This window comes from Loxodonta africana, chromosome 8 (genome assembly GCF_030014295.1).
Source record: "Loxodonta africana isolate mLoxAfr1 chromosome 8, mLoxAfr1.hap2, whole genome shotgun sequence".
Lineage (NCBI taxonomy): Eukaryota > Metazoa > Chordata > Mammalia > Proboscidea > Elephantidae > Loxodonta > Loxodonta africana.
The window spans coordinates 37,605,979-37,621,427 of record NC_087349.1 but is presented as its reverse complement, the minus strand read 5'-3'; the positions used below and the strand labels follow the sequence as shown (position 1 = coordinate 37,621,427).

At 39.9% G+C, this 15,449-nt stretch overlaps 1 protein-coding gene across 5 annotated transcripts in view; it reads right to left on the bottom strand.

The window, feature by feature from the left end:
• DOCK4 (dedicator of cytokinesis 4) overlaps positions 1-15,449 on the bottom strand; it is a 488,016-nt gene that overhangs the window by 142,853 nt on the left and 329,714 nt on the right. For all 5 annotated transcript variants that reach the window (XM_064289799.1, XM_064289800.1, XM_064289801.1 and 2 more), the window contains 2 exons: positions 13,972-14,078; positions 1,664-1,820 (listed from right to left, as the gene is read on the bottom strand). In XM_064289799.1, coding sequence (XP_064145869.1) covers positions 1,664-1,820; positions 13,972-14,078 — 264 coding nt within the window. The remainder of the gene's footprint in view (positions 1-1,663; positions 1,821-13,971; positions 14,079-15,449) is intronic.

Sequence of the window (15,449 nt, the reverse complement as noted above, 5' to 3'; positions counted from 1 at the left end):
AAAAGACGGAAGAGAGCCAGAGAGATTTGAAGATGCTATGTGTTGCGGGCTTTGAGGATGGAGAAAGGAGACATGAGGCCAAGAATGTAGGTGGTCTCTAGAAGCTGGAAAAGGCAAGAAAACAGATCCTTCCTTGGAGCCTTCCGAAGGAATACAGCCCTGCCAACACCTTGATTTTAGCCCAGGAAGGCCCTTTTTAGACTTCTACACTCTGAACTGTAAGTGAATAAATCTGTGTTGTTTTAAACCACTAAATTTGTGGCAATTTGCAGAACAGAAAACTAATACCACCTCAAAGAGACAACAGGAAACTAATAAAAACTGGTTGCTCTTGATTCAATTCTGACTCATGCGGCGACCCCAGTGTGTCAAAGTAGAACTGTGCTCCATAAGGTTCTCAATGGGATCTTTCTGGGAACAGTCTACTAGAAGCATGTAGTTAAATGGCGAACTATGCTCTGTAACAGACCTACAACTCTTCAGCATAAAATGAATAAAGATTCTATGCTAAAGGAGTCAATAAAAGGTTGACTTGATTCACTTCATAACCTTCTTGGAGGCGGACTGGCCCCATTAAAAAAACACCTAACGTCTGATGAATGCTTTATAATCATTTACAGTTATGTCAATGGAGATTTCATCTAAGTAAGATCATTAATGACTGATTACTGATAAACTCTGATATAATGACATATCTTGTTAACTTGGTAATAGCTACTTTCAATCAAATTCACTAAAAAGAAATTATGTAGTTGGTTTTTAAAAATATTTCTCCAAAAGCACTTTTGAAAGAGGAGCTATAAAAACTAATGAAAACATGAAAGAATAACTTCTGCAAAGTCCTATGTAAATGCTGTAGCATTGTGTACTGAAATTGAGAGGTATTTTAAAAGCGGTTAACGTTATAATGATATGTATTTGGATTCTTCGGTGCCACAATCTTGGAAAAGCGCGCTACAAATGTTGCTCTAGGCCACCCAAAGAAGAACTAGTAACATTTACAATGTTCAGGCACAGGGACATTTTATAAGACACAATACCTTATTATGAGGTGATTCTTCCCAATATAGTGAATCTGACTTACTCATGTAGCATCCAGGGTGCTAGCCAGAAGCCCTATATGGCAACCACGAAGAACTCAAAAACATTTAATTTACTTCCTTCATTACAGACAATGTGTTCATAACAACTTGTAAGGAGAAGAGCTTGCTTTATTAATCATAACTTGCTAAACAACCACGGACATAAAAAGTAATGCCCGAACAGAAAAGCAATATCCATCTAATTAAACAAAAAAACAGCCCTTATTCTAAAGCCTGCAATTAGCACTGTTTATGGAGCTATAAAACAAGAGACTGAGGTCGTGGTATTCTTTGTTTTTTTTTTTTTAAACAGCTGGGTTTTGATAGTTAATTTGAAGGGCTGTGTCCTTGGTTTCTATACCGGCTAATTTTGAAGTCCTTCTTAAGTTATATGCATTCAACAGATCACTGGGTCATAATTATTTCTATTCTATTGGAACTTACAAACAGAAGAATCACTAATTCTTCTAGTGGGAAGTTCTGAAATATAATTTTGGTGTTTACTGAATATGCCTACCAAGATTCATATCAGTACTTAAAGTACAAAGGTTTTCAAATAAAACAGTGTTGTTATACATTACCATTTTGTGTGAGTTTTGTGGAACACAGAAAAGATGTTATCCAAAAAGACTCCTTTGTGGCCTTCATGGCTTGATTATTATTCCCAAGGAGAATGCCCTTAGAATAGGGAAGTTTGAGGTAGCGGGTAGTATCTTGAAGATTTGTGTTTTCTTCACACTGTTAAAAAACATCAAAAAACAAAAGGGAGGGGGAAGAGGCTTCATTAGAATTATTTTTCCATTTCTAGTGTTTATGAACTGGGAAACATTCCAAGCAACATTACAAATAAAATTTGGTTTTTAAGTAAAATGCAAAAAAAAAAAAAAAAAATGTGTAAGAGTAATTAAGCATGGCTTTTAGAGTCAGACCAATTTGGGTTTGAATCCCAGCTCTGCCACCTCCCATGTGAGTGACTGTATCAGGATTGTTTAACCACTTGGGGTTTGCATTTCTCATCTCTAAAATCTCATTGTGTATCGTAAGAAATACATGACTTAAAGCCCTTAACACAGTGCCTGATACATTGGAAATGCTCAAGAAATCCTATGTGCAGTGACCATCACATTGAAAAAAAAAATGCTTAATTTCATCCAACATACCATCTGAGGCAGCTATTAAACAGTTCCTTATTTTGACAACTGGCAATTAAAAGGAAACTATATTTCAGAGTAATCAAATAGTCCTAGTATCTGAGGAAATCTCTTTCTCACAGATGTATTCCAGCTAATAAAAGCAATTACAGGTTTAGAAAACATAGCTTCATATTCCAAATATAATTATTTCTGTAGTCAAGAATTGTCACTTCAGTGCTAAAACCATCATGAGAATTGTTGATGAGGAATTAGACATTTATAGGATGCCAATGTGGGTTTTTAATGTGGGTTAGGATGCCAAAGTAGCAATAGTAACACAGAGATGTTACTATTCCTAGTGGCAAGAGGACAAATATAACTGCACATGGAGGGATCAGGTTGTCATTACGCTAATGCTGGGCAAGACAAGGAAACACATCAACACTGAAAATGCACTGAACTTGAATCTATCATTATCTACAGATTCAACTTCCATTTTGTAGAAGTACAAGGGATAGAGCAACTTGCTAAATAACACTACGGGCAAGCAACCACACAAATCCAGAGACTTTGCAGGATGCCTGGCCTCATCTCTTCAAGTCGGTGTTGTCAAAAATGGGATTGTTTTAGATTAAACAACATTTAAGAGAAAGACAGCCAGATACAACATATAGCCCTGGACTGGATGTTGGTTTAGACAAGTCTGCTGAAAAGAATATTTTCAGAAATTTGTATACAGACTAAGTTTTAAATGAGATAAAAATGTACTGATTGAAAAGATTCATTAACTGAAAAAAGTAGATTAAAAATAAAAATATACTATATAATACCATTTGGGTAAAAAAATCCATATAGAAAAATATATGGAAGGATATACACTAAGGGGTTGACAATTAACATCATGTGTTTTTCCTTTTGGTTTATCTATATATGGCTTTTGTAATGGTTTTTAATTTTTTTCTATTTTTATTTTATAAATTATATTTTATTTTTTGAAAAAATATTACATATTTTTTATACTGTACTATATATTTTCAAAAATATTATTACAGATACAGAACTGATATTGGTGCCATAGCTGAGATTAAGTATAAAGTTTAAATCTCATATGACAGTTATTCCTTTAAATTAGTTCAAATATTTTCAAGGCTATTGTCCCAGGAACAGGTAGAACTTTAAACACAGAATCCCTTTGGTATTCTAAAGTATTTTGTGTGATTTACAAAATTAAAAAAAAAATTTTTTAATAGTAAATCTTTAAGAAAGACTGCTCTAACAAGTTTAGAGGTGGAATGAGAAAGTTAGGAGATGTTCTCACCAGCACACCTGCCCAGGAAGAGGAGCACCAACATAAACATAATAAACAGCCTCTCTAATTCTCTTCTAATGTTACAACCCCAAACGCTTGCTTTTATTGCTGTGCGATATTTCACAGAGACAGCAGAGTGAATAAAACACACACGTATGGCTTAAAGAATAATTACAAAAAAAAAAAAATTCAGTAAATGCTTTCTTCAGAAATGATGTTTAGGCAAAAGAATATTCTGAAATTCTGGACTGCTTCTATCCGCTCTCCCCATTAAGCCTTGTTCCTGCTATCAAGGCCTGGGACATAGCAAGTCATAGTATGGATCTAAACACCCTAAATTCACACTATTGCCTTCCTGGATGTGATCTATGGGGTTGTGCATGCTCTGATCCCCCATCCCTAGCGCAGTCTCCGTATGCCAACCGCAAATTTCCACTGTGACTACTGTCTCATGCCAAACCCATCCCAGACACATGGTCCGGCTATTTCCAGGCCTCCTCCCCAGGGGCTGGAACCTGTTCTGATGTGATCCATCTGTTTTTAGAAATTCTGCCCCTAGAGATGTGTTTCTTAGTCCCCCTGGCTCCCAACTAATTACCTGGCTTTCGAGCACTCCCGGCAGCCTCTGGGAATTTTTGCTTGATGTGGTCATCTAGCTCAACTGATTGTAACGGGACTGACCACTTCCATGATTGAAGACTTGATGGTTGTGTTGGGTCTTTAGAGGGCACTGTGAATAGAAAACTTGGCTGCCTTCTCCTGGGCTACTCATTGTGGCCAGATAAACTCTACCAATCCTAGTTTCCCTCACTTCTCTCCCAGCCTGGGTAGCCAAGGCCTCAGCATCTGAGTCTGTCTGAGGCATAAGACCTTGATAGAGTCTTACAGTTAAACTCTATCTACTTCACTTAAGCACATAATGTAAAAATTAATGTAAACATTGCCCTGAACACATATGTTAGTTCAAGACCTTTCCTAAGACACTGGTGTGTGTGTGTGTGCGTATGCATGATAGAGAGAGAGAGAAAATGAGAATGAATTCTCTCCATCGGTTTAGTAAAGCAATACATGTAATCACCCTTTAGTCTCTATAAACTCTTTGATATAATTACCAGGGGCTCAAAACTTATTTTTGTCCATTAGGAGTCAAAGGAGATATACTAGGTATGGAATTAGCATTGGAGGTTTACATCTACTTCAGAAGAATTTAAGTGGCCTCAAGAAACTGCACAGAAGCTCTCAGGGCATATCTTCAATTGTTCTTTGAGGTTTTTAGTAAGTATTAATCGACTTGAGGGCACTGGGTATCCTTAACACATCAGACAAACACTGGAGGTTTTTAAAGTAATCCAAGCAACTACTGCTTATATTGTATGTCAGGCATTGCTAAGCACTTTACCTGTATTATCTTATCTTTGAAGCAACCCCACTAGGTAAGACATTGTGAACTGGAGATTTGTGTGATCTGTCCAATTACTAAGCGTTAGAGCCAGAATCTGAACCAAAGTTTGTGTTCACAAGTGCTATGAAACATTGCTTCTCTCAACTATTGTTTTAACCAAGCTTTAAGTTTTGATATAAAAATTTTTAAATTTATTGGTTAATAAATAAAACTGAATGATGGTTTTGGCTAAGTAAGAGCAAGTTCACTTTTCAAAAAAAAAAAAAGGTGATTACAGTAGATACTACTGGGAGAGGGCTTAGTCTATGGAGCTGAAATAATTTCAAATGTAATGAGCCTATGAGCCTTAATAGGGAATAGCTAGCTAGTCTATGTTCTGAAACCATGCAGGTAGTAGCAGGGATCAAGTGACCTGGTTGGGAAATGGACAGGCAGAAGCAGATGGAGCTTGCCCCAGGGACTTGGGAACTCAACAAAGGAGCTAGAACATTCATTCATTCATTTGATGACAAAGATCTGTAGAAAAGGAATGGGGTTCAGGAGCCGTGAAGAAAAGAAATGGGGTTCCAGGGCAAGTGTCAGCAAGAATTTAAGCCAAAAAGATTAACTGGCCTTTTAACAGGAAATGCATGTTCACTACCAGAAGCCAGGGGTAGGGAAGAGTTAGCAACAAACCTCCAGGCATTCTTCAGCCCGGTGGAGAAGGGGGTGCACCGTTAGTACGATTCTCAACTAGACAACAGGCCGAGGAAAACAAATGGGAATGGACAATCTCCCTCTGGCACCAAGTGAGTTGCTGAGAGTCTAAGAAGCTGCAGAAATGAAGCTGGAAAGGTGTGGTTCGGCACTACCTGTGCTTTAGTTGGAAATATCAAGTACAGCAGAGTTTGGTTGGGTGTTTGAGTGCCTGTGAAGGTGAGCTCCACATGCTGAACAGCAAAAAACTGCAGCCATGACTTTCTTCCTTTGCACACAGTTGATACGTGGTTTTGTCACCACAGTGAAATCCAATTACACCCCTAAACTGACTCGATAAAAAATATGGATCATTTGCACTCTGGAGAACACTTGAAAACAATGATATGGTTTTGGCATAATGAAGGTTTTTCTTCTTCATTAGACCCAGTCCAGGCACGGAAAAAGGCAATGTGGATATGAGAATAAACTGGTTCTCTTGTGGGAGACACAGACACACGTGATGTGTTACTGGTGTAAAATGTTACACGTACTGTATTTTATATAATAACACATACCTTATGCATTTGTTTGCCGCCCCCACCCAAAACACAGCCTCACAAGCACTGCCACACCAATCCTCTTCTCACATGTTGCCATAAAAAAATACCTCTCAGGAGGAGGGAGCAGCTGGCAAACAAACGCAGAAGGTGCTCATTATTTGTGTAGAAATACGGTATGTACAAAATGCTCTCGGTACACAGATGAGGAAAGAGTTAATGGAGCCATTCTTTCTAGGATAAACAAGGGAACATGACCACAGCTTTCTTAGGCTACTACTAGATTATGGGAACAAAACCACATCATTGCCATCTTGTTGTTGTTGGTTGTCACTGATGGACTCCAACTCATGGTGACCTCATGTACAACAGAATGAAAGTTGCCTGGTCCATTTTCACAATTGTTGGTATACCTGAGTCCATTGTTACAGCCATTGTATATTTTGAGTGCCTTCCAATCTAGGGACCTCATATTCCATCACTATATTGAGCAAAATTCTGCTGGATCCTGTGACTGTTAGGTTGTGTGTTAACTTGGCTGCATCATGATTCTCAGTGGTTTGGCAGTTACGATGTAGTTTGGCAGTTATACGATGATATGATCACCTCCACGATGAGATTTGATATGATGTGATCACCTCCATGATAGGACCTGCTGTGAGTAGCCAATCACTTGAAAGGGAGTTTCCTTGGGGATGTGGACTGTATCCAAAATAGGTGGATCCTCTGGCAAGGCTTGAGAGCTTTTGCTTGCTCTGGGTCCTGCCGCTGGCTCCTGTTCATCTGATCTCCAGTTCTTGGGACTTGAGCTAGCAGCTTACCTGCCGTCTTGCCTGCTGATATTAGGATTTGTTGGTCTTCACAGCCTGTGAGCAAGGGCTCTGCTGTCTAATCTGCCGATCTTGGGCTTGCCAGCCCCTGTGGCAATGTGAGTCAGGAGAAATCTCCAGCCTGACCCATGTACTTGGGACATTCCAGCCGCTACAACCACATGAGCCATTTCCTTGATAGAAATCTTTCTATATAGATATTTATACGCTTTACTGGTTTTGCTTCTCCAGAGAACCCAGCCTAAGACAGATCCATAGGGCTTTTATTGGCTAATTTTTGGAAGTAGATTTCCAGGCCTTTCTTCCTTGGCTTTCTTAGTCTAGAAGCTCCACTAAAACCTGTCTACCAAGGGTGACCCTGCTGCTATTTGAAATACTGGTGGCATAGCTTCAGCATCATTGCAACACGCAAGCCGCCATAGTACAACAAAGTGACAGATGGGTGGTGGGTTACTGTCCTAAAAAAAAAAAACAAAAACAAACTCATTGCCATTCAGTTAACTCTGACTCATAGAGGCCATACAGTACAGAGTAGAGCTGCCTCTTAGGGTTTCCAAGGCTGTAATCTTCATGGGAGCAGACTGCCACATCTTCCTCCTGCAGAGCAGCTGGTGGGTTTGAACTGCCGACTTTTCTGTTAGCAGCCAAGTGCTTAACCACTGTGCCACCATGCCCCTGTCATTACTAAAGTGAAGGGTAATTCTCTGTGTTTGCTTGGATAGGTTGGGATCTGTGTAAGAAATCTTAAAATGGCATGAAGTTAGTTTATCACAAATCAGAGACAAGGGATATAAGGAACCACCTCTCTGCTTTACTACACTCAAGATTGAAATTGAATGTCAGGAGGATGTATTCTTCCGATTGTTAGAGAAGAAGTGAAACCCAGACTTTGAAGTAGCAACAGTGTCTCAATCTTCTCTGAGCTCACATAGCTTGGCTCACAGTTTCTTTTTTCCCCAGGATTAAAATCAGTTGGTACACCAATGGATGGCGCATTATGCCCAGACTGCTTTTTTGCCACTGTCTTAGTATGAAAGTCATCTAACTGCAATGGTCAGCCATGAACCATTTCCAAACATGTGATCCTTGCAATAATGCAAGATATTGGATTGAGAGATCCACATCTACCATTTAATTAAGAAAATAATCTGGCATAAACATTCATGGCATACTCAAAAATTAAGATGTGCGTAATTTTCAGGCAGTAGAGAATGAAACTAAACACGATACAGTAAGTTAGACAATCCAGTGGGAGCTACATCTCATCAGTTAGCCAAGACCCAATTTAAATAGCTGTGGTGGCAAAATATCTTCTTTTAGGGACCTTTTCAACATGACTAGTCATATGTGTTACACAGTTCATTAATGTCATTATTAAACATTTAAGTTCCTACTATCTGCCAGTGTTTGCATTATTAAGAACATAAAGAGAAAATGAACACAGTCCCTATCCTTGAAAGAGTTACATGTCCAACCTCTGGACTCATCTGCTAATACTAATACTGATTACAAAGCTGTGATAAAGACCATTGGACACCAGCTCTGCCAGGGAAGGGAACTGAGCTGTCTTCAGGAATAAGTAGGTCGCTAAGCAGGCAAGAGAGGGAAAGGCATACTAGGTGGAAGAAAAAACATATGCGAAGGTACCGAGGAAATAAAAGAATATGCATGAGACTCTGGAGACATGACAAGGAAATGCAATGTGGGGTCCTGGATTGGATCCTGTGACAGAAAAAGGACATTCGTAGAAAAACCTGTGGAGTCCAGATAAGTTTTGTGTTAATGGTATTGTACCAGGGTTAATTTCTTAGTTTGTATAAATGTGTTATGATTATGTAAGATGTTAACATAAGAAGAAGTTGGGTGAAGGGTATACGGGAATTTTCTGTACTATTTTTGCAACTCCTCTGTAAAGTCTAAAATTATCTTAAAAAGTAACTGTTTAAAAAAGTACATGTATATTCAGACATATGTAGTTTAGTATGGCTAGTGGATGGTAGATTTCAATACAAAAAAGCTTTGGGACTACCTAGACCTCTTAAGAAAAAAAACCCAGATGATTCTAATACTCATCTCTGGTTCAAATTCCCTGGATTAATGTATTAGAAAGGAGGTAGAATTGACTAGTCATGCATGCAACTGGTTAGATATGATTAGGTGAATGTGAAAAGATAAGAAAAACTTCCAGGTTTATGTTTAGGCAGGGGTAGATTCCATAAAAAGCTCAACTCTGGACATGCTGAGTTTGAGGTGCCTATGGGAAAGCCAAATGAAGATGTTCAGTAGGCAGCTAAGCGTTCTGGATAAGAAATACCTATCTGGCAGTCATCAGTACAGAAGTATGGTCATTTAACCCATGGGAGTAGGTGAGATGGCTCTGAAGAGCATGAGACATGAGATGGTGACCAAGGATTAAATTCATGGCAGCATCGACATTTAAGGTGTAGATAAAGAGAGAAGCATCTTCAGGAGAAGTAAGGAAAGAAACTCAGGAGAATAACGTTAGACAAGCCAAGGAATACAAGATTAACAAGGAGAATCATCAACAGTGTTACACGTTACAAGAAAGTCAGGTAAAGAAAGATTTGTAAAGTGTCCAGTGGCTTTAGTTGCTGGGTGGGCACTAGTGATCTTAAGGGGTGAAACTTCTCTTCAGTGGTGAAGACAGAAGCAGCCTGGAGAACAATGAATTGGGATGGAAGGAAGTAGAGAAGGCGAGTGAAGACTGGCTTTTCATTTAGGCTGATTGTGATGGAAGGGAACAGAGAGGGTAGTGGATATTTAAAAAAAAAAAAAAAAAGTCTTTAAAGAAAAAAACCTTGTGCATGTTTGTAACCTGAGGGAATACTGTCAGAAGAGAGGAAGTAGTCACAGATGCAAGAGGAAGAGAAAGGGCACTGGGAGGAGCAGAGTCCCAGGGGAGTCAGGAGGGAGGAAGATCTTGAGGGAAGCAGGTGCAAGAGATTAGTCTTGGAGAGAAGGAGTGAGTCCTGCTCTACCCTTTGAGACAGCAAGGAGGAAGGATGCAGATAAGTTTGCAGGTGGCAGGGAGGGGGCTGAGGAAGTTAAGGAAGTTCCTGTTTGATGGCCTGTTTTTCTCTGTTAAGTAGACAGGAAGTGGAGGGGTAGGAAGAATGGTAAAGTCTTGTAAATAGCTCTTGTGGGGACTGAGAGGGAGCTGACTGAGGACAGAGAATTTGCCTGTGGTATTGACCGTTCTGCACTTACGCCCATCAGACTGGTACTCATCTGTAACGACTGTACAACTTCCTCTAGTAAAGTTCAACTGCCAGGCTTGGGTGTAGTGGTTCTGATGATTTTACCCAGCCAGCCAGCCAGCCAGTTAGCCAGCCATCTATTCAGTAGTCATCCATCTATTCAGCCATCCATCCATCACATTCTCTGTTAAGCAAGTATTTATTTAGTACACACATGTGAAATCCTGCTGAGTCGGAATAAGGCAAGGCCCGGAGAGTGGCCACAGTGAAGTAGAATGCAAATGAAGATCCCTGGAGTTTAAGTGTTCAAGAAAACAAGAGAACAGGGCATTGGACATGTCAAACTTAAGGAGAAGACTATGAACCAGGGTTAGGCCTACTGTGGGAAAATAAAGAGGCACGTAGGAACTGAGATATAACTTAAGAAACTTATAGAAAGAAATACGGGCCTCAAAGTGTTTACGGATCAATTTTGGGGAAGCAAAAGTGAAATAAATTAAACTACAACAGACGTTTGCCTTCTAGATGGTTACATTAAATTAATCCCACCACAACCCGAAAACAGGCTCATTCTCTTCTTGCCTGTCTCCTTGCCTGTTACGTCTGTTCAGATGCAATGGAAAAATCACATTCTCCATTCGGCAAAACCCTAGCCTGGTTTCGCTGGGCCTCTTCCGCCATGGTAGTGTTAGATAATCAGCAACAATGAATTTACAAAACCTCAATTTCTCAAAGGCAGATTACATTACTATTATTAGGCTGGAGGGTATTTTAGAATGTACTTCTAATGTCTAAAAATTTTCCACTAGAATGAATCCCAATGTGGACTTAAGTGTACAATGGCTACTTACTTCCTCTCTTCAAGGTTCATTCATGTTGTAGCAAGAATCAAAACTTCACTCCGTGCTATTGCAGAATAACGTTCCATTAAATCTCTCTCTGTGAGAAAAGTTTTAGCCCCGTCAACAGACCCTCCACAGACAATACAAATTGGACTCTTCAAGGTCACATGGAGACGCAAACTCTGCTACCTGTCCTCCTGGAATTTTAAGGAACTGAACATCTTGGCATTGTTCACACTCATTCAGAGGCATCAGCCTGGACTTGACTACAAACCTAACCCAAGAAAATCAAACCCACTGCCATCAAGTTGATTCTGACTCATAGTGACCCTACGGGACAGAGTAGAACTGCCCCCATAAGGTTTCCAAGGAGAAGCTGGTGGATTCAAATTGCTGAACTTTTGGTTAGCAGCCTAAGCTCTTAACCACTGTGCCACCAGGGCGCCTCTGCAAACCTAGCGTCTGCGAAGAAAATACTCTTGGACCCAGACATGAGCGGGTCCATAAAGTGATATGCTTTACAGAAGTGACCCACTCTTCTCATGTTATTAGAAGTTGTAAGCCCAGTTTTAATTGTCGTTCCACAGAGATGTCTTACTGAGTCAAGATTTAACGTTAAACAGAGGCAATATCACAAACATCTCTATGAAGTACCATTTTATGCCTTTTGGAAAACAGTAGCTGAAGACATTGCCTGCCATGTTATTATATCATATAAGGGAGCTTCAGACCTAGGGTGAGATAAATTGACCATCCCATGTATCTACTACACCTAGTTCTTCTGTTTGCTTTACTGGTTCTTCTGCTTTAAAATAATTTTTGTCTTCTAATATTGTGAAAAAACAGGTGCTGTCAAGTAGATTCTGACTATGGTGGCCCCATGTGCATCAGAGTAGAACTGTGGTCCAAAGGGTTTTCAGTGGCCGACTTTTCAGGAGCAGACTGCCAGGCCTCTTCCAAGGTACCTTTGGGTGGACTCAAACCTCCAACCTTTCCATTAGAAGCCGAGTACATTAACTTTTTCCACCACCCTGGGACTCCATTTTAACACTGTAAACAACACAGCAAAACAAAACCAAATGCACTACTGTTGAGTTGATTCTGACTCATAACGACCCCATAGCATTTCCAAGTCTCCAAATCTTAATGGAAGCAGACTCCTCTAAATCACCTTTAGAAACAGAGAGAATCCAAGTGCCATAAATGGAGGGTATCTGACTGTTTTGCTTGCCACCAAATTCCCAGTACCTATAACAATGCCTGATCTCTAGTCTGTGGTCAATAAAGATGTTCAATGAATAAAGAGAGAATGAATGACTGCAGAATATACACATATATACAGACACACACATATAATAGAAATTACCAGGTGCGTTGTGCATTGCCACTCATATTAGCAATAATTCAAGAGTAAAAGAAGTCATTATTCTTCTTGTTTTTAACCTCCTTCATTCATATCTGCATATCTACCATGTCTCCTGGTGGCACAAACAGTTAAACACTCAGAGTCGAAAGGCTGGCTGTTCGAACCTACTCAGCGGCTCTGCGGGAAAAAGAACTGGAGACCTGCTTCCATAAAAATTACAGCCAAGAAAATCCTGTAGAACAGTTGTACTCTATCACATGGGGTCATCATGAGTCAAAATCAATTCTAAGGTACCTAACACCACTACTGCCATGTGCCAAAAACTCTCTGGCACGTTTATTGCTCTTGAGGGGCTCATACATCTATTGGGGTAGTCAGAAGATCAGAAAATTATGGAACAATGTAATGAGTATGATGGTATGAGATACGTGCAGATATCAAGGGAGCTTGGGGGAGGGCACTAGGCCAGCTGGGAACATAGGGAGGTGGGAGCAGGGCTTGCTTCCTGAGAGAGGTTGTGGCCCAGGTGAATCTCAGCGGATGAGCAGGAGATAACCAGGTGGAGAGGTGAGGAGTCACAGGGCAGGGGCAGAGAAGAGGGAATCAGCAGGCAAGGGGCAGCATCAAGTCAGAATCAGGAAGTACTGAGAGGTGAGGCAGTAGGAAGGCTGAGGCCTAGCACCCTTTGAGACGCCTGGGAGTTATTCTCTCAGCAATGGGAAGGTTGAGAATGGGTCTAAACTGGGAAGTGACTTGCTTGGAGCTGTACTTTAGATGGGTCAAACTAATGACTGGGTGAACATGGTCCTGAGAGAGAAATGACCAAAGCTGGCAGGACCAGCTAGCCTAAGTGAGAGGTGAAAGGGCCTGAAATTTCTCAGGGACTCCCTACAGAAACGGAGAAAAACAAAGGAGAAATACTTTGGAGAAAATTGTGTGCTTTGAAGATACATTTTTACTTTATATTTCATTATTATTAGTATTCTTGGATAATTTCTAATGGTTTCTTGTTTTGGATGTTTTTGTTTTGTTGCCTACTATACTTGTTCCAAATGGTTTTATGACAATTCTTGATGCAAAAACTAGAATGTGAACCTGTTGTCGTGACAAAGGACAGTCACTTCTCCGCTTGCTCAGTCAGGACAGCAGACAAGACAGATGTAAGGCTGACTTTGCAAAATCTACCTCTGGGGGTACACATATCTAGATAGGAAAACATGTATTGGCAATATTTTTTAAAAATGTATTCATAAGGTTTCTTTAATCCAATCACAGAAATGGAAAGGACTTTAAGGTCATCATACAGAGCTATGCAAGTACCTAGCCCTAAATAAAGATGAGAAAATAAATCATCTTTAAAATATGTTTTAGAATATAACATAGAATATAAACACAATACTTTCAAAAACAACACTATTCTTGCCAGCAACCTTCCTAAAGATAATTAGTCACAAGAGGACTTTTTCCAAGGTCTACGCTAAGTTAGCAAGCTAGTAATTCCGGCCTGATGGCTGGTTTTCCTGCCGTCACCAACATCTATCTGACTGATGTTACCTTGTGCACGATAAGCTCGTGAGTGCCATCTGGAAGAGTCCTGCCATCCTCCTGCATCAGTGGGACAAAAGAGAAACCAAACAACTTCTTCTCTCCTTTCTCCTTTGCTGTGGGAAGGAAGAAAAAAAGAAGAGGAGGAATTACACACTTATTTAAGTGCATACTTACTCATCTGTGCTCAGATACATAGATTGTCAAGAAGGGTGATCATCAAGAGATATTATCCCACCCCCATCAGCTCTCTCTACACAATGGAAAGCAGCTTTTATGGAGGGACCTCAAAGTAGTCATCCTCTAGGCCCGTTCCTACCTCCTAATCTGTAAGTTACTTGAATTTCTTGTTTAATCTTCTTCATGGACTCACTACCTGAAATTATGTTTTAAAAAAAGTATGGATTTTTTTTTTTTTTTTTAATATGGATTAGCTATTTCTTCTCCTCACATCCTGCCCTCCAGCACCTGAATATAAGCATCAGTGAAGGCAGGGGTCTTGTCTGTTTTATTTATTATTATATGCTCGGCATTGCACACAATAACATAGTAGGGTCATAATGGGGGCGGGGGGGAACATTTGAGTGGAATCGGCTCTCACTCACGGTGACCCCATGTTTGCCATGTGCTCCATAGGGTTTTTAATGGCTGATTTTTTTTTTTAATAGATCACCAGGCCTTTCTTCTGAGATACCTCTGGATGGTGTCTTGAAACTCTAACCTTTCAGTTTGTAGCTGAGTATGTTAACTACTCAGGGACCCCACGGTTATCAATAAATCAATGTTCAATGAAAGAATGAATATGAAATGCAATATTCCACCTATTATCCATGGAAAGGGAATCTCCCATCTAAGATACAGCTATTGGTCTCTTGCTGTCTGGAGTAAAGGAGAGTGAAGGAAACCAAAAATTCAAGAAGAAATTAGTTCACAGGACTAAAGGCCCACTCAAACAATAGCCTCTTCTAGCCTGAGACCAGAAGTACTAGATGGTGCTCCATTACTACCACTGACCATTCTGACCAGGGACACAATAGAAGCTCCTGGTTAGAACAGCTTCTCAAAATTTTCTCAAATTTCCCTTCTGTTAAAATATAAAAATAAAATACCAAGCAAAGTTTAAAGTACTTGGTCTTCACTCTTCTATGTTGCTACTCACATATCATCAGAGAAGTCCTCCCTAACTGACCTAAGCAAAATAGCAACATAGCACCAGCATCACTTTCTAGTCCCTAATCCAATTTAGTCTTCTTTCACTGTACTCAGCACTGCCTGACATACTGTATATTTATTTTGCTTATTTATTTGTCTGTCTTTCCCAAAACAATGATGTAACTCCAGTGTCCAGTAAAGGACTTGGCATATCGTAGGTGTTCAATAAATATTTGCTTCATGAATAAAAATGTAGAACAAAACTCAAATTCATAAGACCAGACTTACTAGATTGACACAGACTAGAGGAATGCCCAACACTATTGCCCTAAGAT